General features: G+C 43.5%; 2 protein-coding genes across 2 annotated transcripts in view; both read left to right on the forward strand.

Annotated features, from left to right (window-relative positions):
- RPS27A (ribosomal protein S27a) overlaps nucleotides 1–22,949 on the forward strand; it is a 488,879-nt gene that overhangs the window by 202,431 nt on the left and 263,499 nt on the right. The gene's annotated exons all lie outside the window — the stretch shown is intronic.
- EML6 (EMAP like 6) overlaps nucleotides 1–22,949 on the forward strand; it is a 237,896-nt gene that overhangs the window by 194,239 nt on the left and 20,708 nt on the right. Inside the window, exons 26-27 of the mRNA XM_012777818.2 lie at nucleotides 5,404–5,605; nucleotides 5,697–5,823. Of these exons, the coding sequence (XP_012633272.1) occupies nucleotides 5,404–5,605; nucleotides 5,697–5,823 (329 nt within the window). The remainder of the gene's footprint in view (nucleotides 1–5,403; nucleotides 5,606–5,696; nucleotides 5,824–22,949) is intronic.

Raw genomic sequence — 22,949 nt, forward strand, 5'->3', positions numbered from 1 at the left:
GCGGGTATATACATATATAATGAGTGAGATGTGCACCATCTGGGGGATGGTCATGCTGGAGACTCAGACTTGTGGGGGGAGGGGGGAATGGGCATTTATTGAAACCTGAAAATCTGTACCCCCATAATATGCCGAAAAAAAAAAAATTAGCCAAGTGTGGTGGGTATGCACCTGTAGTCCCTGCTACTTGAGACTGAGGCAGGAGGATCACTTGAGCACAGGAGTTCAAGGCTGCAGGGAGCTATGATTGAGCCACTATGCTCCAGCCTGGGTGACAGAGATACCCTGTCTCTGTTTAAGAAAAAAAAAAAGAGAGAGAGAGTGTGTGTACATCAAACTTAAAAGCTTCTGCACAACAAAGGAAACAGACCACAAAATTAAAAGGCAGCCTATGGAATGGGAGAAAATACTTGGTCAATGGGTACAAACTTTTAGTTATAGGAAGAATAAGGTCTGGGAATCTAATGGGCAGTATGGTGGCTATAGTTAATGGTACTTTATTGTTAACTTGGAATTTGCTGAGAGAGTCGAACTTAAGTTTCCTTAACCCACACGCACACAAACACACACAAAATGGTAACTGTGTGTACTGTTTGTGGTGATGGATGTATTAATTATCTTGATTGTGATAATTATTTCATAATATATACATACATATATCAAACTATCACATTGTACACTTTGAATATGTAGAATTTTATCAATTATAATTTTTCCCAGTAGAACTGGAGGGGGGAGTAAATTTTAGACATCAAGATACCCCTAAATGTTTTAACATGCACATCATTACCTAGAATTCAATATTTGTTTATGGTATTTTTTAAGTAAAATTTAATTACAGTTAAAATATACACGTTTTAAGTTTTCCAACTGATGAGCTTTGACAAATACATGTACTCAAGATACAGAACATTATCTTTCCCAGGATGCTTCATCAGGCCTCAGTCCCCAACCCCACTCCACCCTCAGTGAAACTGTTTCAGTATTTTTCACCATACATTAATTATACCTGTTCAAGAATTTCCTATAAACAAAATAATGAAATGATGTTTTGTATCTGGCTTCTTTCACTCAGATGATGTTTCTGAGACTCATCCATGTTGTTGTGTGTAATAAGTCTGCTTATTTCCATAGCTGGGTGAAATTCCATTGTACAGGTATAAAAGTGTATTCGTCCATATTTCTATTGACAGACACACGTTTTCACAGGTTTGGGTTATAGTAAAGCTGCTTTGAACATTTTTGGACAAGTCTATGTGGACATATTTATTTTCTTAAGTAAATATGTAGGAGTAAAACTTTTGGGCCATGGGGGAAAATATATTTAACTTTTTAAGAAGCTACTAGACCTTTTTCCAAAGTTACTGCATCACTTTACCTTCCCACCAGAAATGTAAGAGAGTTCCAGTTGCCCACATTTGATATTGTCAGACACACAACATGTAGCTGTCCCGGGGGATAGACAGTGCTATCTAATTGTGTTTTAAATTTATATTTCCCTGATGCATAATGATGCTGAACACTTTCTCATCTGTTTATTGGCTATTTATAAAGTATCTGTACAAATCTTTGGTCCATTATTTTAAATTGAATTATCTTTAGATTCTTGAGTTCTGTGTCAGATTAGATTGAAGAAATCGTGTCATAGCTTAAAAGCATTTGAGAAACCACTAACCAATATGAATTCTTTTGAGAGTACCATCTCTCATTCTCCTGTTTTTTCTAATCTGATTTTTCTGGCACATTTTCCTTCTCAGATACATAAACCCCATGCCGATTAATATTTCCAGCTCTATAGTCACACTGTTCCAACTGCTCTGGCTCTGTTGATGAAAGTTCACCATCTGTTATGAACTAAATGTTTCTGTCTTCCCCAAATTCTAATGTTGAAACCCTAATCCCCAATGTGGCTGTATTTGTAGATAGGGCCTTTATGGAAGCACCTACGGTTAAATGAGTTTATAAGGACAGGGCCCTAATCTGATAGCATTATTGTCCTTATAAGAACGGACAGCAGAGAGCTCTTTCTCTCTCTCTGCACACACTGAGAAGGCAGCCATCCGCAAGCCAGGAAGAGAGGCCTCATCAGGAACAAATTGGCTAGCATCTTAGTCGTGAACTTCCTGGCCTCTAAAACCGTGCAAAATAACTTTCTGTTGTTTAAACCACCCAGCAGACTACCATACCATACCACTGCTGAATCCTAGCATGGAGCTGCATGTCGTCTAGTCTTGGTGATACCCGGGAGATCTTATTACCACCACACAGCTCTCTTCATATCCAAAATGCCAGTTTCAGCCAGGCTTGGTGGCTGTAATCCTAGCACTCTGGCAGGCCGAGGTGGGCAGATCACTTGAGCTCAGGAGTTGGAGACCAGCCTGAGCAAGACAAGACCTTGTCTCTACTGAAAATAGAAAAAATTAGCCGGGCATGGTGGCTCATGCCTGTAGTCCCAGCTACTTGAGAGGCTGAGGCAGGAGGATCACTTGAGCCCCAGGAGTTGGAGGTTTCAGTGAGCTCTGATGAAGCCACTGCACTCTACCCAGGGCGACAGAGTGAGACTGTGTCTCAAAAAAAAAAAAAAAAAAAAAAAATCCAGTTCTATTAGGTGCTAAGATAAGACATAGATCTTCATGCTTTTTCTCATACTTCTTTCTCACAAGTTACTAGACATCTCTTCTAGGCATTTTTCTTTCCATGACAGACATGATCCTTATTACTATTCAGTTTTACAGTTCGGAGCCACCTCAGTTAGGTCATTAGTTCCCTGACAGCCAGATTATCACAGCCTCCATAAGATAGACTCTGCCCTTTCCAGAGCCTTAACAAAGGCACTGCCCTACTTAACAAGTCCCCAAACCTCCGCCCGCCCGTTAGGAACCAGGCTGCACATCACCGCCTGAGCTCCCCCCACCCCAACCCATGGAAAAATTATCTTCCTCAAAACTTGGGAACCAGGCCACACAGCAGGAGGTGAGTGATGGGGGAGTGAGAGAAGCTTTATCTGTATTTACAGCCGCTCCCTATTACTTGCATCACCACATAAGCTCCACCTCCCTCCGCCACCCTCCCTGCCCCATCTGTGGAAAAATTGTCTTCCATGAAACTAGTCCCTGGTGCCAAAAAGATTGGGGACTGCTGCCTTAAACCGCAGACCAGAAAACCCAGTTCTGTCCTTTGACACTATCTAGCTGGCCAACTGCTTCCCTTTCCCCCTTTCCCTCCCTTCCCATACCCTTCCACTAGATGTCATTTGCATTTTTAAAACCCTCTTTAAGTTTCCTTCTATGAACGTCAAAAGCTCTGGAGAATGGTTCTTTAGAGAGCTTTGCATGTAAATTTTACAGACAGCGACACTGTGTGAATGTGAATGTGGGGAGGGAACCCATGGCTTTCAGAATGTCTCATGAATTTCTTCCCTAAAAGTGTTTTTAATAACCAGTGCTTGGGAGACACATTCTGGAGCCTTCTGACTCTATCATCCATTCTTTCATGATTCACTGAAAGAGGAGACTTGTGGTGACATAGGGAGTCCTGATGGGTAGACAGAAATGTCATGTGGCATTAGGACTTAGGAAGGCGGTTGGTCCCACTAGCTGTGCCAGGTCTTGTGCAGGCTCCCTCCATGGGCCCTAAAGGGAACCACCAGACACCCCTGCCAGCCGCCTCCTCCGGAGACAGCAGCTGGGTTCCTGGCACCTCCCGTAACTGTGAATTCCCTTTGTTCTTCCACGGAGCAGTGATCTTGTTTCCTATTCTGAGACTCTTGGATCATCCTCTGCTGGAAGAAACTCCAGCCTAGTTAAATCGCTTCAGTGGCCTAGAAGTTTTTCCTCTCTGTTTCTTTCTATGTGTCACTTTCTTTCCCTCTGCAACCTGAGCCTGATCCCTTGGGATGGGTTTTCCCCTGAATCTTTCCTTTTGAGTTCTTTCTTCCATTCTGTCTATAAACCCTGTGTCCCATTTTGTAAGTAAGGGTTTAGAGACATCGCTCAAGCTCTTTTACTTTCTCCCATGCTAAAGAAACCAGCTTGCGTCTGTAGTAGACATACCGGGTTGGTTCTTGCTTCCAGCTGGAGGACTACCGGGTGCACATGGCTGCAGCCACCATGGCTGTCCCATGTTTCTGTGCCTTCTAGACCTCACGTGGTCTTGCAGGAGTTTCCCTCGGAAATTCTTTTGCTCTTGCCCATTTACTCGGAAACTAGTGGCTTCAGGGGGCTCCCTGGAAATGCTGCCTGCCTGTTTGCTGCACTGATCTTTCTAGACTCAGTACTCTGCTGAGGAGTGGGCAACTCCACCCTGCTGCTGGGTAGGGGTGTGCCAGATACAGGGAGATCTTGGCCAAGAGCATTTCAGTCGTGAGCTCCCCTGCATCTGTTTCCTTCTCTGTGCTGGTTTCGGGGTTCCCCACATGCCAGTCCCAAACTCTCTGGAAGCCCCTTTGTCAATTATTTAATAACATTTTCATGTAGGGTTCCATGGCCCTCTCACAACCTCAGAGCTCACGTGGCTTCCCATGTCGTGTCAGGTATTCCCCGGGAGTCGCTGAGAGGACGGAAAAACTCGACCCCTCTACGTGGCACCCGCTGGGGCTGTTTTTGCCAGGCTGAGCCTCACGAGCCACAAATGGAAGCTCTTTCTGGTGCCAGCTCCGGCTTTCCACCACCTGTCAGGACGGCCCCGGAGCGGGCAGCTGGCCAGGTTCTGCCTCTGCCCGGGGTAGACGTAGTGTGGCCTGGACACACCACTGCGAAAAGCTTTTAGTGGTTACTGACAAATTTGGTGTTACATATTTGGTTATGTTTGTTGAAAAGGAGCTGACTTTGTTGTTAAGTCGATTTTTGAGTGTTTCTGGTGTTAAAAATGCTTTCCAGTATCTGTGGCAGAAACTGTTTTGTTTTAAATCCTACTTGAGGCCCTGGGATTATAAGAGGTCCCTTGCTCTTCTGTCACTGCCTGTGCTGTGGGACAAAAGCCACCGTGGGGGAAGGCTGGGAAGACACTTGTGATCTCAAATGTCAGCCAGGCTCACAATCAGGCGTTTACACTGGAGACCTGGGGAGATGGCACATTTGATATTTGAGAGAAACACAAACAAGCTTTTCATCCTTCCCTAGGCTCCTAGAAATAGGGCCTGTAGTCTAATGTTTCACGCATTCCCTCAAAAAAATATTTATCGAGCACCTATTATGAGCCAGATACTGTTTTAGGAGGAAAGGAGACCAAGTCCCTGCCCTCATGGAGCTCCCATTCTGGTAAAATGCAGGGGAATTGCTGGCTCAGTGAGCTGTTTCATTAGTGTCTGGTAGAAACCACCCTAGAAAATAACATGGGTGAACTTGCCTGGAGACAGGAATAATGGGACAGCGGTTGGGGTAGCCGACAACTTCTGCTTTATAGGGACAGCATGCAAGATTCAAGAAGTATGTGGGGCACAGCGCACACGTCACCAACGTGAGGTGGCTGCACAACGACTCCGTGCTGCTCACGGTGGGCGGCGCCGACACGGCCTTGATGATCTGGACTCGGGAGTTTGTGGGGACCCAGGAGAGCAAGCTGGTGGACAGTGAGGAGTCGGACACCGACGTGGAGGAGGATGGAGGTGAGCCCCAACCTGCCACGCGCCTCCCACCACGTCCCCTTCCGAGCCACTGCCAACCAACTCGCTCCCCGATCTCTCTCTGTCGTTTGAGGCTATGACAGCGATGTCGCTAGAGAAAAGGCCATCGACTACACCACCAAGATCTACGCGGTGAGCATCAGGGAAATGGAAGGCACCAAGCCACACCAGCAGCTGAAGGAAATCTCGGTGGAAGAAAGGTATGGTGTTGCGAGGTTTGTTTGCTTTCATTATGCCTGATGACAAGAAAGTTACTTACACCAGAGTACATTTTCTCTGCCCTCAAAAGTTGCTACTTAAGTCTTTTATAAACCTGCACAGTCTCACCCTGTACCCGGGCTTAAGCTGGGGAAAAGTGCCCCCCACCCTCAGTACATGGCAAAGGATGGGTTACGTTTTGTGGAAGTTGGTTATGGAATGTGACTTGAATAAACATGGCCTTTGGTTGGACTGGGCTTCACGTTGCCTAGAGAGGATGCCAGGGCAGCCCAGAAGCTGTGCTGGTGCGATGGCTGACGGGAGAGCCTGCTCATTAGCGTGGGAGGGAGGGCAGGCTTCCAAGCCATGGAGGAGTATTTGTGGACTTGTGAGAAATCATCGTCCATTCTGACCGGAGTCTGTATGTCACATTCTGTCACTTGGTGTACCTCCTCTTGCTGTGTCTTCACCTGCCCAAATTTGTTCAGGTGAGTCTGGCAATTCCAGCCCTATCCCATTTGATTTTGTTGCCTTTGAATCCTCTGTGTAGACAGAAGGTTCCCAGTAGTAATTTAGGGCTTTTTGATGTGCTATTTCAAGTGTTGATAAGATGAATTGTCAAACACTTTAGCATTTCTGAAAAGAAAAGCTCATAGTTACTATGATTACTTAATTTACCTAAATTTACTAAGGAAAAACTATTGATTAAAAACTCCAATATCTGAAGAGAATTTCATGGACGCCAAAGATGTTTTAAGAATTCTCTGTGGGCTCTTCAAATTGAGGTGGGCTCAGTGTTCACAATGCACTGGTCTCATGATATGTAATTTATGAAATTCAATTTGTTTGCATTTGGTATGGCTTTCTGCCTAATTATAATTAATAAGTCTGATCTGTCATCTCTTACTGTTAGGTGGGGATTAAGATACAAAGAAATGAAATGTTACTTCCCCCTCCTGCTTCAGTTCAACACCAGATGTTAAAATAAGCTTGGTAAATGGTGGGCGTGATACTGGCAAGAACATTGAATAATGCAAAATTGATTTTCCCCCGCTCCTGACGTCATTGTTAGATGTTGCTATTGAAGGTTCAGAGTTTTCTTTTGATTAAAAAAACAATTACAGAGACTTTTCCTGCAAAGTATAGTTTATTTTGCTTGCAGCATGGTTTTAAAATGGCCACAAAGAGAAAATAATTTTAAAGGACCTAATTCTAAGAATTAAGGGGAAAAAAAGAACCATATGCATAAGTGCATGAATAGGCCTCTTACTTAAATAATCCACTCTAAAAAAACATTTGGCCCAAATTAAACATTCCTTTGGAAAAAAAATTACCCAACCTTTCCAATTTCACATACCATTATCAAATGAGTTGACTTGGCTATTATTCTAAGAGTGTTTCTGGCTGGTTTTTCTATAACGTAGTGGTGTATGATGCTGAGATTTAGACTAGTCACTGAAATATAGTCATCTAACCAAAGCCCTAACTCTACAGCTGATTTCAAAGCTACACCAAGGTTCATATAAACCTCTCCTTATCTCGTTGGGCGAGTCTATAAAAATCTCAAACTGCCCAATTTAGCAAAAAGATAGGAGTGAGGGTAGAAAGGACCCTAAGAAGAATTTTCTGTTTTAAAATTTAGAATTTTCAAGCTACCTCATTTTCTTCATCACGCCAGATTGGAAACTTGTCATATGTTAATAACATATGCTGGATTGACTCTTTCTTATTTTTAACGAAAAAAAAAATGCTCATGGTATTATGAGATATAGGGTAGGTATTTCAGTGCTTTATTGGCATTTTAAAAAATAATTTACATCACTATGCTGTGAAGAAAACAACTTTAAGATAAGTATAGGGTCGGGAGGAATAGTCAAGCCTTTTCTATAGAGAGCTCCTTCCCTGATGACTTACAAAGTCTCGACAGCACCAGCTCCCAGAAGCGGCTGTAACCAGGGAGCACAATCCTGGCTGCAGAGCAGGACCACGCCAAGAGGGGTGAGCTAGTGAGGAGGCTCCGTGGAGGCCAGTCATCATCAGAAGCAAAAACAAGCAGTCTGTACCGGTCCTTGTCAGTCATTTTAGGGAGGCCTGGACCTCAGAGATTGGCCTGTAGGCAGCTTCTGAACCACGGAAGAGAGAAGCGCGAGGCAAGGCAGGCATCCTGGGGACTCGGGATACAGCAGGATGAGTGACGGAGTGTGGGGAGCACGGATGTCAGGCCGCATACCTCAGTCCTCAGCTAGGGTACCAAATGGGCCCGTGGACTGCAGTGTCCTGGAATGTGAGAGGGGCAGAGACCAAAGAAAGTTCTAACATCAGGACCTTATGAACCCAAGCAGCAGCCAGTTTCTCCCTGGGAATGTTAGGGACTGTCAACTGACAGCCCCTGACACTCCCTTTGACTTCCAGCCCTGCTGACTGGAGAGGCAGGGGCTCTCCTTGACCTTCCCTTCATTGTTCCTCTGTGTATCCCTGCAGATTCCTGGGTGCTCTTTCCAAACACTGGGGCCAAAGCAGGCACCACTAAGACTAATGGGAGACAAGTACTCAAGGACTGAAAGAGACATGAGTGCAGAGCAACCACTCCATGCAGGGGCCTGTTCTCTTTCTCAGCTGTGTTTCAGGCAGCTCTGCCCCTTGCAAACCCCCCTTCCACCTTCTAAAAGCAGTTGGAAACCGTGAGATGAGGGCAGCATCTGTCATATTGGGAAAAATGCCTTCAAGGCAGCTGTACTTTATGCATCAATCACCTTTAAGCCGCTGAATTCCTACTTCCCAAATTTTAAGATAGTCATGGATTGTTTCTAATTAGATGGAGTTATTTGGCTTTAAGGTAACTGAGACTTTAGATCACGCTTCCTTGTACAATTTCAAATACGTTGACAGTTCTTATTTTTCAGAATTCATAAGATCTTCCGTTCCAATCTTTTGAAAGGTGAGAATGCTGAGAAAAAAATTAGTAATTGCTCTTGAAAGAATACTGGGCTGTACTCACCAGATATGTAATCCTTGTAAGGTGTTTATCAAGTGTCCTTGTCGGCCACTTCAGCTTTCCTCTAGCACAGGGAATGCCTGGCCTCTGACCCAGACTGGTGTGGACAGTCCCAACCCTGGGCGAACTCTTGGGTGATCTTGCTGGGCAACTGTCACATGCAGCACATGGCTAAGGAAAGTCATGAAGTCTTTTCCAACTTGGGGAATCCGTGTTTTCAGGCCTCATCCGGCCCCTGCTCTCCCCATTGCCAGCTGACCTGAAACTGGTTCTGGTCTAGAGGAATCTTTCTAAACATCCCCTGCGTCTCAAGCTTCCAGCTCGACCTCACACACCCCCAGCTCTCGACTTTTGACCTCCGCTCCCGCTTCGCCATGTTTTCTCATAATACAATGGCTGTATTGTCTATTGCAAACTTAAGTTATTTAATATTTAGAATGTCAGGAAGGTTATTTTTGAAAAAAGAAAAATGAAGGGTAGGAAGAAGTATAGTTTTAGCAATTTAAGGTACAAAATGCTTATGTCATCACAGTACAAGGGATGGAACTCAAATCCTGTATTCTGACTTCGGTAAAAACAGTTCTCCCAAACTCGTCAGGTGACTGAAATCCCTGATGTTTGCTCAGTACCAAATTACTATAAAGTTAAGAATTTTCTTTTACCTCGTTACCAAAGCTGTACCTAGTTTATAAATTGTTTTCTGCTGTATGACATAGGGCTTTTCAAGGGGGAGTCACCCAACCCCAACTGGCCTAAGCAAAAGGGAATTTATTCGCTCACCCTCCTAAAGATCCTGGGATAGGGAAGCTTCGGGTGTCACATGATGAGAGAACTCAAGTCTTGCTGCCAGGATTGTTTTTTCTCTGTATTTCGGTTCTGCTTCCTCTGGGTTACTGCAGTTCTTCAAGTAGCAAAATGGCCGCGGTGCCCTAGATCTTATGGTCTCTGCAATTCAAGATAAGCAGGAAAGGACAGCCCCTGATTCCCAAGTCCCCACAAATCTCTTGTGATGTGCTGTTGGCTCTGGTGGGTCATGTGACCACCTTTGAACTAATTGCTATGGCCTAGTGGGGGGGGAAGCCTTTGATTGACTATTGTTAAGTGAATAGTCACCTGCTACCTACAGACTAGCAATGCAGTCACCTCCACCAGAACCCCAAATCCAGAGCTGTTAACAAAATTAGAGTGGTTGATTTCTGGATGGACCCCAAACAACAAATGTCTATTACATGCCACCCTTTTCTTATCATACATATGTTCTTAAAATGCTCTCATTTAAAACTATCCCATATATGATGAAAAATGGAATTACAACCTTCCCCAAAAGAGAGACCCCACAGTCTCAGCCAGGAGCTATTGTAAATCTAGCCTCACATCCAGAGTATTGTGGACCTCAGAGTATTGTGAAGTTGTCTCATCCAGGTCCAGATAAAGCCCCTCATGGTCCTGTGGCTAATGGTAACATTAGCCACCTTAACATGCCACAACGTCAGTGGTGTGGAGAGGGCAGGGGGAAGATAATTTTTTTTGAACTACCGTTTCGAAGGAGGAAGAATGAGACACAACATGCAGTGGTCCCTGGTCCCTGCCATATTATCCTCAGCCAGACAGGACAATCAAGGATTCCTATGCAGCCATGTGCACATTTTGTACGACTGGACAATGATAAGAATGTTGGAGATGCCAACAGTCAGGAGGAAAGACTTTGCACGTTCTAACAAAAGATAGGTGCATATGAAACAAAAACATTAAGTAGGAAGTAAAGCAATATTCTCTTAGAGGTACAGCTTCCCAAATTCCTACTGGCATATAAATGATGTCCCTGTTTTGTCATTCTCATAGGAAATTCTGTATCCTCCCATCTTCTTGTAAACTCCTCCCTGACTCTTGGGGAGACTGGCTCAGGGACTGGCTGCCCCCAGGTGTAGATGACTAGTGCACACAAGCCGTCAGACTAGGGGAAGGCAGGGTCAACTATTAGCGACATCTCCCAGGAGGCCCACATTTCAGGTCAGTCTAAATACCAATTTGTCATTGAGTCCTCTGGCCTAAGATTTGGCATCTTGTAGTCAAATTAGGAAGAACAACATTTTTTACATCTCAGACTGGTAACTACTGGAATTCTCAAGGGGAGTTGGTTTTACAATTCAATTAATTATTTTTTAAAGTACATTAAATCATTTGTCATTCTTTTTACTTTTATTTTTTGGTGATGAACTTAGCACTGGCTAATTTATTATTGGTGGATATTCCTTTTTTAAAGCATAGTGTATATTATTTGTGATATAACCGTTTTTAGGTTCATAACAGTTGGTTGTTATCATTATTTCAGGTTTAAATTGTTACTATTTGGTCTTTAGCAGGCCTTCTTCTGGGTTGGTGCGTGTATCTTTTTTATAATACCACGATGTACCTCTGAAATCGTCCTTGTTTTTGAATAAGAGATTCCATGTGTATCTTCAGTTTTCCTTTCCAAAGAATGGCATCTGGACTATATGAGTACACATTGGTATGTTCCCCATAACTACTGTAGGTTGCCTAAATTATATTGTACACCCAAAATAGAAAAAAATTATTTTTTTTAAAAATCATGAGGTTACATTGGTATTTTTAACTTAAATTATTTTTTTTAAATAGTGTTGTTTTTGGTTTTGCTGTCTTTGATATACCATGTTATATATAGATGGTCCCCAATTTAATGATGGTTTGACTTAAGGATATTTTTACTTTACAATCCTATTAAAGCAATATGTGTTCAATGTGCTCCTGGACTTAGGATGGGGCTATGTCGCTATAAAGTCAAAGAGCATCTGTACTGTAACTTTAAATTTCTAAAGATTATAGTGTTGTCCCAAACTTAGAAATCTTTTTCTTTTACTGGTTTTGATTCTTGGCCCAAGCTCCTTAAATTGGCTTCAAAGAATCCAAAAATATAGGACACGTAGTATTTTAGATAGAATTTCGTAAAATTGGTAGACAGTGAAAGGAATACCCGAAGTCTTTTAAGTTAGGCCCAAACTCTCCATGTCAGTTGTGGCACTAGGAACGAGCGCTCTGAAGAGGAGGTGACTGGGTCCTTATGGGACTGTAACAAAGGTGTGGGCAGGGTTAACAGACAAGGGACCATCCTGGGGACCACAACAGCTGCAAGCCTGTACCACTTCTGGACCTGAAGGAGCGTGGGCAGGAAGCTGTTGGCAGAGGAGGAGAACACAGCTGTTGAAGAGAGTCACCTTATGGAGCTGAGACTTGAGCAAGGGGGGAGGGGAAACAACCTGAGGAGGTATCAAGGGAATAAATGGTCCTTCCTTGCATTCTCCTCTCACCCTCTGATCCACTAGTACCTCCCTTGAGCTAAGTCCAGTCAGAAGTTGAAGGGCGAGGGAATCCATTGGCATAGTCCATGGAGGTACTTTCTTCTTGATAATTTTATAGGCAGTATCTGATAATATCTCCAAGTGTAGGATATGGTCTTTTACTGAAATGCAAATGAGCTGACCAGGCAGTAGTCTTTTTAGCTACACCTGGTGAAGCCACGGTTAGTAATTTACCTTTAAACCCCTCCTGTTTGACATAGGCATCCACATCTCCTCCACACTGAACCATCTACATGGGGGTTGGTAATAACGGATATTTGTATTTGCTGTATTCAGTTAGAACCTACATTCAGACAGAAAACTAACTTTGTGATGACAAGATACAGAATAAATAAAAATTGAACCATTATTATGGAAGTTGGCACATAAAATTCACTAAGTTTTATTTTTCTAAGTGTATACAATTAGCTTGGGGTTTGTTTTCTCAGTGGACCTGAGTCAGTTAAGGTCCTTTATTAACAAGCCCTGAGGCTTGCAAGCTTGGGCTCTCTATCCAGGGATGAATAAAACAATGCAGGACTTAATACTTTCAGTTTCTAACAGTATTTTACTTATTATAGCATTTTTCATCTGTTACTAAAGGGAGCGGTTCTGCTACCCACTCCTTGTCTTCTTATGGCCACAAATCAAAATCCCAAACTGACCTAAAGCATATTTTCTTTTATTTCTCAAAAAGATCTTGCTTATCTCAGGCTGGGAAAGTCATCTCTCCCTTTAAAAAAAAGTCTGAAGCAGAAACGTTAGTTTTTAACACTTAAGCTGTATTGTCTTAGCTCCAGTTTAATGTACTTCTGAATTATGGATTACTATACAAACTATGACAGTTATAGTCACAAATTTATTTTTTTTCATTTTTTTTTTTTGCTTATACAAATCAGGAAGAATATAGTCACAAATTTATTAAGTATACTTAGTCCACGTATTCAGCTGTTTTACCTGGATAGATGACATGTGCACAACCATCTTCTAAAGTTTTTTTTCAAGAAACATTGTTTTTATGTACTTTAAGTAATGTACAAAGCTTGATTGATAAACATTATTAAATATAATTTGTTTTCCAGAGAGTAGATCCCCAGTACAACAAGAAAATCATTTCAAAATTTCTGTCCTCTGAATGACATCTTTATTTATTTATTTATTTTCCTAAATGACAGAGTTCTAAAGGTCAGCTATACCTATAAGGGGAAATAGTACACATATTTAAAAGTAGAAACCCTCACAGTTAAAATTTTTAGCTTTAAATCAGTCTCCATTTGGGCTAGAGATTGATTTCTTAAAGCAAAAGTCAGTTAATGACAGTTTATATCAACTTTGTTGCTGTTACTGTTACCTCTCCCACATTTGAAGCTTTTGGCACCTTTCAATTCTCTTTGTGTTTTAAGCTTCAGAATCTCTGACTTCTGCCAGAAGAATTGGTTCAATGAGAATCACAGCAAAACTCAGTTCCCCTTGGATTTCCTCTTCTCTCTAAAACCTGAAAAGAATTCAGTGTTCACCTCTCAAGTGACCAGCTGCATTCTGGGAAGGGCTGGAGGACATCTTTTGCGTTAATCCCACTTTTGACACACCAATCTGCTTAGTCCTCACATGGGACGGTGATGAGAATGATATGAATGACAGGTGGTAATATAAAAGTTAGGAAAAGTTTCTTATGATTTTAGAGTCTATAGAAAACCATAGATATGTTTACATAAGGCAGGAGCTAATGGTATTTCTTCTGGCACTGTTATGGCACCAAGTCCCTGGTGTGCCCCAGTGAGACATGCATCTGTGCTCAGCAGGTTTTTCCCAGCACAGGAAGCTTCCTTTACTATTTTCCTGAGATTTCATTTTATACCTTTCTGCCTTCTATCTCCTCCAGAAATATACACTCAAATGTTTAGGAGAGTCTGAGTACATGCCTACCAGCTCAGGAAGTGTAAGTAACTACTACAAAATAATTCTAGCTCACTTGAACATGTCCACCATGAGATTAGAGAAAATGACCCACAGGGAATGATGCCTTAGCTAGCCCAGACTTCAGGCTGTCAGAGTTTCTCTCTAACACAGCGGTCATGGGTTCCTTGGTCATCCGCCGGCTGCACCTGCTTATGTTCTCTGAGAAGATCTTCTTTGTCCTTGTTTCGTCTTGCTTAAGTCTGAGATTGGCTTTGGGGAGAATGATCTTTCTGAGGGCTTCAGTTTTTCATCTCTTTATTATCTCACTTCTGTTGGTTGGAGGCCAACCAACAGAATGGCCATAAGAATTGAACAACACAGGCCCTTGTTGTTGACTAGATTCGGGTTACTCATAAAGCCCTCCTCCCTCAAATAGGATGCCAACTCAGTGCAGGAAAATTTCTGTTTTATATACTGTTTTACCTACAAAATTGAGAACATGCTGGCACTTAGTAAATATTTGAATGAATTAATAAACTCCTTAACAATTTAACAAGACTTAGGTTCATTTTCAGTCGCTGATGCCTGTGGATTAGATATCAAAGTCTCAGATCTGGACACTTTGTCTTTAAAATCCATAATCTCAACTTGAAAATTCCTGCCTCTAAGCAGCTGCCTTCCCGCCCTCAGGTTACAGTCTCTATCCTATGGCCGGGGCTTTGCCAGTTCTCTCGGTCCCCCTCCACTCCACAGCAGCAGCAGGGGCTGACAGCTTCCACATAGGGATGGTCACCCTGGTTTGGTGGGGTTTGGGCACCCCCAGACTTGTATGGGGGGTGTCCTGAGTGGAATCCCTATCCCAGTCCTCCATGGTGAGGAGAGGGGGAAGGAGCCATTTTTCTTTCACGTGTCGCCTTCTACCACAAAAGCAGCTTCCCCCTCCTTCCATCTCAGCTGCCCAGCATGAGGGAACACAAGGTGGCAGTGCCAGAGTTATTCTTAGCAGAGGATTATAAAGAAGGAATCTGTGAATATTCCACATTAATATTTGAGTCCTTCTGGAATACATTCACTCTCAGTCTATGGCATATGTTCCTAAGGAAACCGAGGAACTTTTACCAAACCAAAATTAGAAGCGGTTTCTAAGCCTTTTATAAGTGGTGGTATACTCATCTGGGAACTGATTTGGTGCTTGCACCAAACGACCTCAAAATTCCACTCTAGTGTTGGGGTTTTCCAAAAATTTTCATCAACAGTGCTTGTGGTTAAATGGATAGGGCCCTAAGGCTTATCTTCTACTACAGTCTCAAATCCTTTCTGAGTCAATTTTAATAGGCTTATTAATGTAAGCAAAAGGAAAGTCATATAAAGAAAGCTGCACACTATGGGTTTACAAAGAAATGTTATGAGGTTTTTGTTGGTTTTTATTAATAGTTTTTTGTTTCACCTCCAAATTTAATAACCTCCTGTAATTCTTGGTTCCTTAATATACCAGTCTGTGGCATCAAGATAAAGTTCCACTGGACCATGAACTTAGTTTATAAGACTCAGTTCCCTGATTGTCAGGACACAGTGCCTTGCACATAGTACGGAGTGAACAAATATTTCTCGAAGGAGTATATGAGTGGAGGAATTTACGTAGCTTGCTTCTTTTAATATTTAAAACAATATGTCCTCAAAATGTTCTGCAAGTCTGTTCTTTGTCAGCAACCACTTTTACCTTCATTTTATTGGCATATTTAGATGGTCTTTGTGGGAAATGGTGTGATCCACCTGGAATCCAAGGATGCCCCAACTGGCCATGGGACTATTCTTAGTTAAATGATTTATATCTTCATAGCGTCTGTCCATTAGGAAGTGAAATTTGGAATTGTTTGATTTAAATCTATTTAAATAACCCCAAGTAAAGGGAACTGAAAAATTGTGTGTTATCATGGGCATTACACCTATTGTACATTCAAAGCTTCTTTGTCAGCAGGTTTACAATGAAACAACATGCTCATAAGTGACAAAGTAAAAAAAAATTGGAAAGATTTAGACACACTTCTTTGAGTTTAAAACAAACCACAATATATAGGCAGTCCTAGTTTTTCATCTAACCTTTTATGCTATGTTTAGAGACAAGAGTCTGTTGGGAGAATTTGCCCCCAATTTGTAAAAATTTATATTTTTAATTTTTTAATGGATACATGATAATTGTACATATCTATGGGATGCATAGCGAGTTTCCATACATACAATGTGTAGTGATCAAATCAGGGCAGTTAGCATGTCCATCATGTCAAATGTTTATCCTTTCTTTGTGCTGGGAGCATTCAAAATCCTCTCTTCTCTAGCTAGTCACTCATAGGCGGAAGCTGCCCCCAATTTTTAAAAAAATGCTTAATTTAATCAGGGAATCTGTGGGAATTTCAAGCTTGCCTGAGGCATGATGAAGTGGAACCAGGCTCCCCCCACATTTATTTGTCAACGGCAAATAAACAGCTCTGCAGCCCCTGCCCACCACAGAGGCCCTTTGTCATCACTAATCAATAGCTGCTTTGTGAGCTTGTATTGTTAGAGTTGCTAAGAACTGACAGCCATGCTAAGCAAGTGCTGCTGAATTTACCTTACTGGGCTCAATCAAAACTGCCAGATCCTGTCTTGAAGCTTGGTCCAATAAATGGGACGGAGGGGGGGGAACCTTTAATTCTACATTTCCGTCCCATTTACAAAGGTGGAGTGACCTTAATGAGCCTAGAGTGAGTGCAGAGACCTGTGGTTGTGTCTGTTTTGTGTATAAGCTAAGCTCAGGCCTCATCACAGGAGAGAGATGGTGCTCGTGTAGCGTAAATGGGGTGGGGAGCCCTCCTGCTGCTCCAGGGACTTTCTCTCTCAACTAAATTCTCCTTCACTCCACCCCTGAATTCTCCTAGAGTCCAGCAATCCGAGCTGCTCTGAGCAGGTAGAATATAGCACCGTTCCCCTGTTCTTTTTGAAGGTGGAAGGAACTGAAATTACAATATCTATTAAATCCTGAAATGCTGGAAATTAATGATTTCAAAAGCCTGTTGTTTAACTAACTCCACCAAGAGCTGAGTCATTAATTTTTTTTAAGTGAATTGAATGCTACATTCATAAATGACTTTCCTTATTCAAACCCCTTGATTTTCTGTACTGGTTTGTAGCACAGCAATGACTTCTACATAACTAATAATTTTAGGAATTAAACGTACCATTCATTATAGAATAGTTTATACACTGTTTATCACAGAGTGTGTCCAGGGCTTAAAAATCCAGAGGGTAAAGCGTGTTAGAAAGGTGATTTTTTTAAAAAAAAGATGAATATGCCTAGGAAGTCACACTCCTACAGTGTAATCATTGCATCAAACCTACTCACTTGTGGAGATAAAAGAACACATCAAAAATAGGTAAGCACTTTTCTATCAAAAGAGAGTGTCTTAGACCGGGGCAGAGTTGAGTCTGATTATTTTAGCCAAGTCTCCGAACACCCCGCAGACCCTAGAGGGTGCAGGTGGTCCTGTGGCGTCCGCCCGCCCTCCGTAGTGTGTCTGGGTGGTGGGAGGGGTGCGGTGACGGGGGAGGGATTGCAGAAGCGGTTGCTCAGGTGCGCAGTTCATGCCCCTGGAATGTCAGTGGCTGTCAGGGGTGGAGGACGGGTGCTCTTGCGGGTGAGTTTAAAGGACACTGACGTACTCTTCACCCAGCCCCATCCCACTCCTTTAAAGTTCACGCTGTGCTCTTCCATCTTCCTCCCCTCCCTGTTCCTGTCCCGTACCCACTTCCTGTCTCTGAGCAGTCAGGCTCGCAGTCAACTGGTCCACCCCAGCTCCTGCCGTGCCATGGAATCACCTGGAATGTCTCTGTCCCTCCGCGATTTCCCCTTCTTTCCTCTATATTTCTCATTCCTGGTACACCTCGCCTCCCTCTTCATTAAGACATCCAGTGCCCAGATACCTCCATTTGCCCCCCACACACACACATTCAGCAGCCCCCTCCTGGCCTCACTTTTCTGCCTGCCTGGAAGCTGCTCTCCCAGTCCTCATGGGCCTTCACCCATCTATTTCTGCTACAGCCCATTTCTCCTCCCCTGACTAGAAAGTCCCACGTCCGTCCGTTAGTGCAGACTGCCACCAGCAGACTGACCCTGTTGCAGCCGCGCTCTGCCCTCTACCCCGCTGCTTTGTTTCCGGTCTCCCCCTCGGTTGGTTCCCCCTGCTGCCTCTCAGCAGTGAGCCAGGTTTGCCCCTCCTCAGCCTCCTGCCCCTCCACTCTTGGCAGGTGGCTTTTCTGTCCTCCTCCACCGAGAAAGCGGACACCCTAGGGCGTGAACCCCGTCTTGACATTTCTTTCTCTCTCCTCTGTCTTGTTTCCCGTCCCTCAGCCCCATAAACCATTCGCCTCCCTCCTTCTCTTCTCAGAGGAAGGGGGAGTCCCCAGGTCCCTCGGCTGGCACTTGGACCCTGCCTCCCGGCCATCTGTGCTCTCCATCATCTCTGTCCGCTGTCCCCTGTGTCCCTCCTCCTCAGCAGGATATGTATCCTCCACCAAGAAACACGCTCCAGTCCTTCCCAGCCCTACCTGACTCTCTTCAGAAGAAAACTAAAAATCCCTTTGGTCTTATACACTCACATTCCCTCCCTTTCCCCTCTCATTCAGGCTTCACACAGTCTTTCCTTCTCTCCCTAGTCCATGGCACCTGTCTTCTGTCCCTGCCATTCTGCTGACATGGGGCTTTCTAAATTCCCATTCCATCCACTCTTTGTCATGCTAAAAGAATTTGTTTCTTCTAGAGTAGCATTGTCCAATAGAAATATTGATATATGGGAGCCACGTGTGTGGTTTTTCTAATAGCCATTTTAAAAGTTAAGAGACATGAAATTTTTTGTGTGAAATTAATTTTAATTATATATTCTTACTTAACCTAATGTATTTGAAATATTACTATTTCAACATGTAATTAATATAATTATTGAGTTATTTTATATTCAGTCTTTAAAAACCTATTTTTACTAGGTCTTCAAAATGTGTATTTTACAGTTATAGCACTAGCCTCACTTTAAGTGCTTAATGGCTACATGTGACAGTGGCTACCATATACACATGTGACATATACACATAATACAGGGTATACATAAGACAGTGCACTTGTACACATTCTTCTGTCACTCACCTTTTCGAAACAACCCCTCCTGGCCCTCCTTCTGCCTCTCTCTCAGTGTACCGCCCTCTGCTTGTTCTTGCAACCCCTCACTTGCCATTGGTCCTCAGGATCTCACCTGTGGCCTCTCCCTGACTGAGCTCACACATCCCACCCATCAGCTGGTGATTCCCAGAGTCATATCTCTGACTCCCGCCTCTCAGCTGAACTTCTGACTAGTACAGCCTTCTCACAGTTTCCAAAGCTTGACATGCCAAAACCGAACTCGTTATTTTCCCTCATAAACCTTCTCCTTCTGCCTTGGTCGATGGCATCTCATCCACCCAGACGTCAGAGCCAGAAAACTGGTATTGCACTGGATTGCTTTTCCTACTTCTTCCCTAAAGACCATCAGTTACAAAATGCTGTGAAGACTGTTTCACCAATAACCCCTGTGCTAGATCTTCCTTCCTTCCTTGGATGACTGCGGTGACATCCTCTTGCCTGCCTTCACTCTTAGTTCCTGCCACTCCATCCTTTATGTGCTCAGTTTTTCACCCAGATAATTTTATATTCACCTAAAATGTCCAAGTCTAGGACTATATCCTCATTTTAAAAACAAAAAAGCCGTGGTACAGGCCTCAGTCGAGCATTTTCAAGATGGCGTGCATCTGTGGTTCACCTGCCTTGATGCCTTTCCCTCAGCTCTGCTTCACCATTGAGCATGTCGGTACATGGTTCTGGAAGGTGTAGGAATACCCTTAACAGAATCCAGCATACTTTATCTTGATAACAGGCCCATGGCTTTGGGACATTCCCTAAATCTGGATTTTATACTAATGCAGTGATTGTTAATCTGTCTCTCAGTCACAGACATCTTTGAAAATCTAGTTGAAATGTGTCTCCTTTCCCCAGAAAAATGCAGGTGCAAACACAATTTTGTATTGAGTATTGGGGTTCATTGAAGTCCATCCATGGGGTGACAGATCTTGCTGGAGGACAGTCCTAACACAGATTCAGATCATGTACTGGTTCCCACCTAAGACCAGGATCAAGGGTAGCTGGTTTCCCAAGACATTCTAAAAACTCTTGGAACATTTTATGGCACACTTTGGAATCTGAAGAAAGCTATGTTTCTTCCAAGGACACTTTGAATGTCTGATTAACACCACTAAAAACTATTTCAAACTTGCATTTCTTAGCCAAGTAGAACTGAGTTCACCCACACCCCTCTTTATAGAAACTGCTTGGAATGACTTTCTCACCGGCTTTCCAAGCCTCACCCGCCCCCCAGCCCAGTTGGCTCTCACGTTGCACTTACCTTGTGTCGCAACTGACTCTCATAACTTCCTTTGTTTCAGAAGCTTCCCCAAGAGCCTTGGCCCTGACCCTTCCTACACATCTTGGGTCATCGTATGTTCTGCTCCACCCTTTACTCCGCCAGCCCAGCACCTTGTGGGGAGGGGACAAGGATGGGCAGACACTCAGGCATTGGCCACCCTTGGGGGCCTTGGCAGGGAGAGAGCCTGTGCCCACATCTTCAGTCGAGTCTAAGCTTTTTCTCCAGCAGCCCAGCTGCTGGCAGTGGGGTTTCAGCAGGGACAGACCCTCCCCCGGTCCTGCCCTGCCCACCGAATGTGCTCCCTGTTTCCACAGGGGACATAGGGGGACAAAGTGTGACTCCTCCCCACAGGCACTGGAACAGGTTTGCCTTGTTTCTCAACATAAGCCACATGCTTGAGTTCACAGGCCTCTCCTTGGGCTTCCTGCCTTTATTCTCTCTTCCTTGGCAGGCTTCTCCTGAGCCAGGGCCCAAGGCTGCCCACTGCCCGCCCTCCTGATTATCTGGTGTGTTTCTCTCTTGCCAGAATCCTCCTTAAATTTCTTGCCCAATGGAAGCTCTGCTTCTCCATTGTGTTCCTGAATCACTTCAAAGCCCTGCTTGCCCCACCAGGCCCCTTTGTGTCTCTGCTCCTCCCACCTCTATCCCTCACCCTCCTGCCCTCCCAGCTCTTAACCCTGCTGGGTCTCCCTGCTAGCTCCAACTGCACTCACTGCCTTCCTCACTCTCCCACCCTGCGCCCACTGGGAACAGCCAACTATAGAGAGTGTATTGGGCTAAAAAGTGAGTGACCATCCTCACGGCCTCCACTTGTTCCCACCTCAGCAAAGCTTTTCAGAGTCCCATTTTCAGTGAAATCTGAATGTGGAAGGATTTGGATCCACTGAAAAATGTTAAACCTGCAGTGTTTGGCTGCGTTTGAAATTTTTGGCAGTTCCTCCCACACCTGATGTTATGAACACTGTTTATAGATGCCTGGAAAGAAGCCTTTAATACTTGTATTGTGTTTTAACTTGCTTTCCTTTGGAGGCAGGGAATTGTCAAGTAAGTATGCACACCACTCTGGAGAAAAGCACAGGTGTTCGCTGAACATCCCGTACTCAGTGTTCATGCAGAATCCACAACCGCGAAGGGTCAATACTTAAAATCCACTCACTTTGCCACAATGCAGGTTTCTTCCCCTTGCTCCCCTCATCTTCAGTTTTGAAGCAGTACAGCTGTAAACATGTGCTTGTGAAATAGAAAACATTCTGAGATTGCTTTACTTTTCAGTTATTTTTTTTTACTGAAAATCAAGGTGAAAAAAGCATCGGATTGCCTTTGTGTATATATACAGTGTCATGTATATATAAATACATGGTGTTTGTGCTTGTATGCATACTCTACATACACTGTATAATATATTAAATATTATACAACCTGTGTGTCCCCTGAAAACGAGCCCTATGTTTAATCTCAGATTATGCCTTATGAACCATGCCGTAGTTCTAGTGTCCTCTTGCTCTTATCACGGACCCTGGCTTGCTTTTTGTCATACACTTAAACATTCTTAGGTGAAAGAAGAAACCCACGGATTTCATTTGAAAGTCCCACTAAAACAGAAGAAAGAACAGATGTCCTGGGAAGCAGTAATTAATGTGAAGGAAGTGTCTAATTGTGCGAACTGGCATGCCCCCAGCCTCCCAATTTTGCTCAATTTGGTAGCGATGATGTCAGCCGGGGGTGTCGTTTTGCAGAGATGTGCTCTCTACCCATTCTTTAGTGGTGATTATAATACCATTTGGTCCAATTATCACTTATGATTACATAATGTGTTTTGATTGAAGAGTTTCTGAGAAAATAAAGGTACCTTGTTTTCCCCTGCAAAGAAAAATAAAACCTGCACGCTGTTCCAGCAGGCAAACTGACCTACCAAGAAACACTGGGAATTATCAGGCTAAATTATGAGTTGAAGTTGATTTGGAAACAAAGCACTCATTGTGGATAACTCCCAACGACATCCAGTGGGATGTCATTGTTTTTCTGACAAGTTTCTCCCCAGCACACTCTAAAATAAGCAGAGTCCCCAGGCGCATCCGTAAAGTCACAGAGAGTGTGCGGGAAGCATTGACAAGGCTTCCTTTTTTCTCCCTATTCTGTAGGCGCTTTAGTGCAGAGTTTGCCCAGAGACGCCAGGGTATGAGCTTTCTGAATTTGTAGACTGGTGCACTCTTTCCTTTCTGTTTTAGTTCTTTGCTGGCATGCTGGGGAAGCATGGTTTGTGCCACACAGGAATGTATGTTCACTTGGAAAATGCTTGTGCATGAATGAGGTGGTTGCTAATGCTGCTCTAAACTGTACTAAGTTTCTCACTTGGCTTTGTTTGCTGCTTACAAGGGGATCAAGGTAATCCTTTC

The sequence above is a fragment of the Microcebus murinus genome, chromosome 3, assembly GCF_040939455.1.
Source record: "Microcebus murinus isolate Inina chromosome 3, M.murinus_Inina_mat1.0, whole genome shotgun sequence".
Lineage (NCBI taxonomy): Eukaryota > Metazoa > Chordata > Mammalia > Primates > Cheirogaleidae > Microcebus > Microcebus murinus.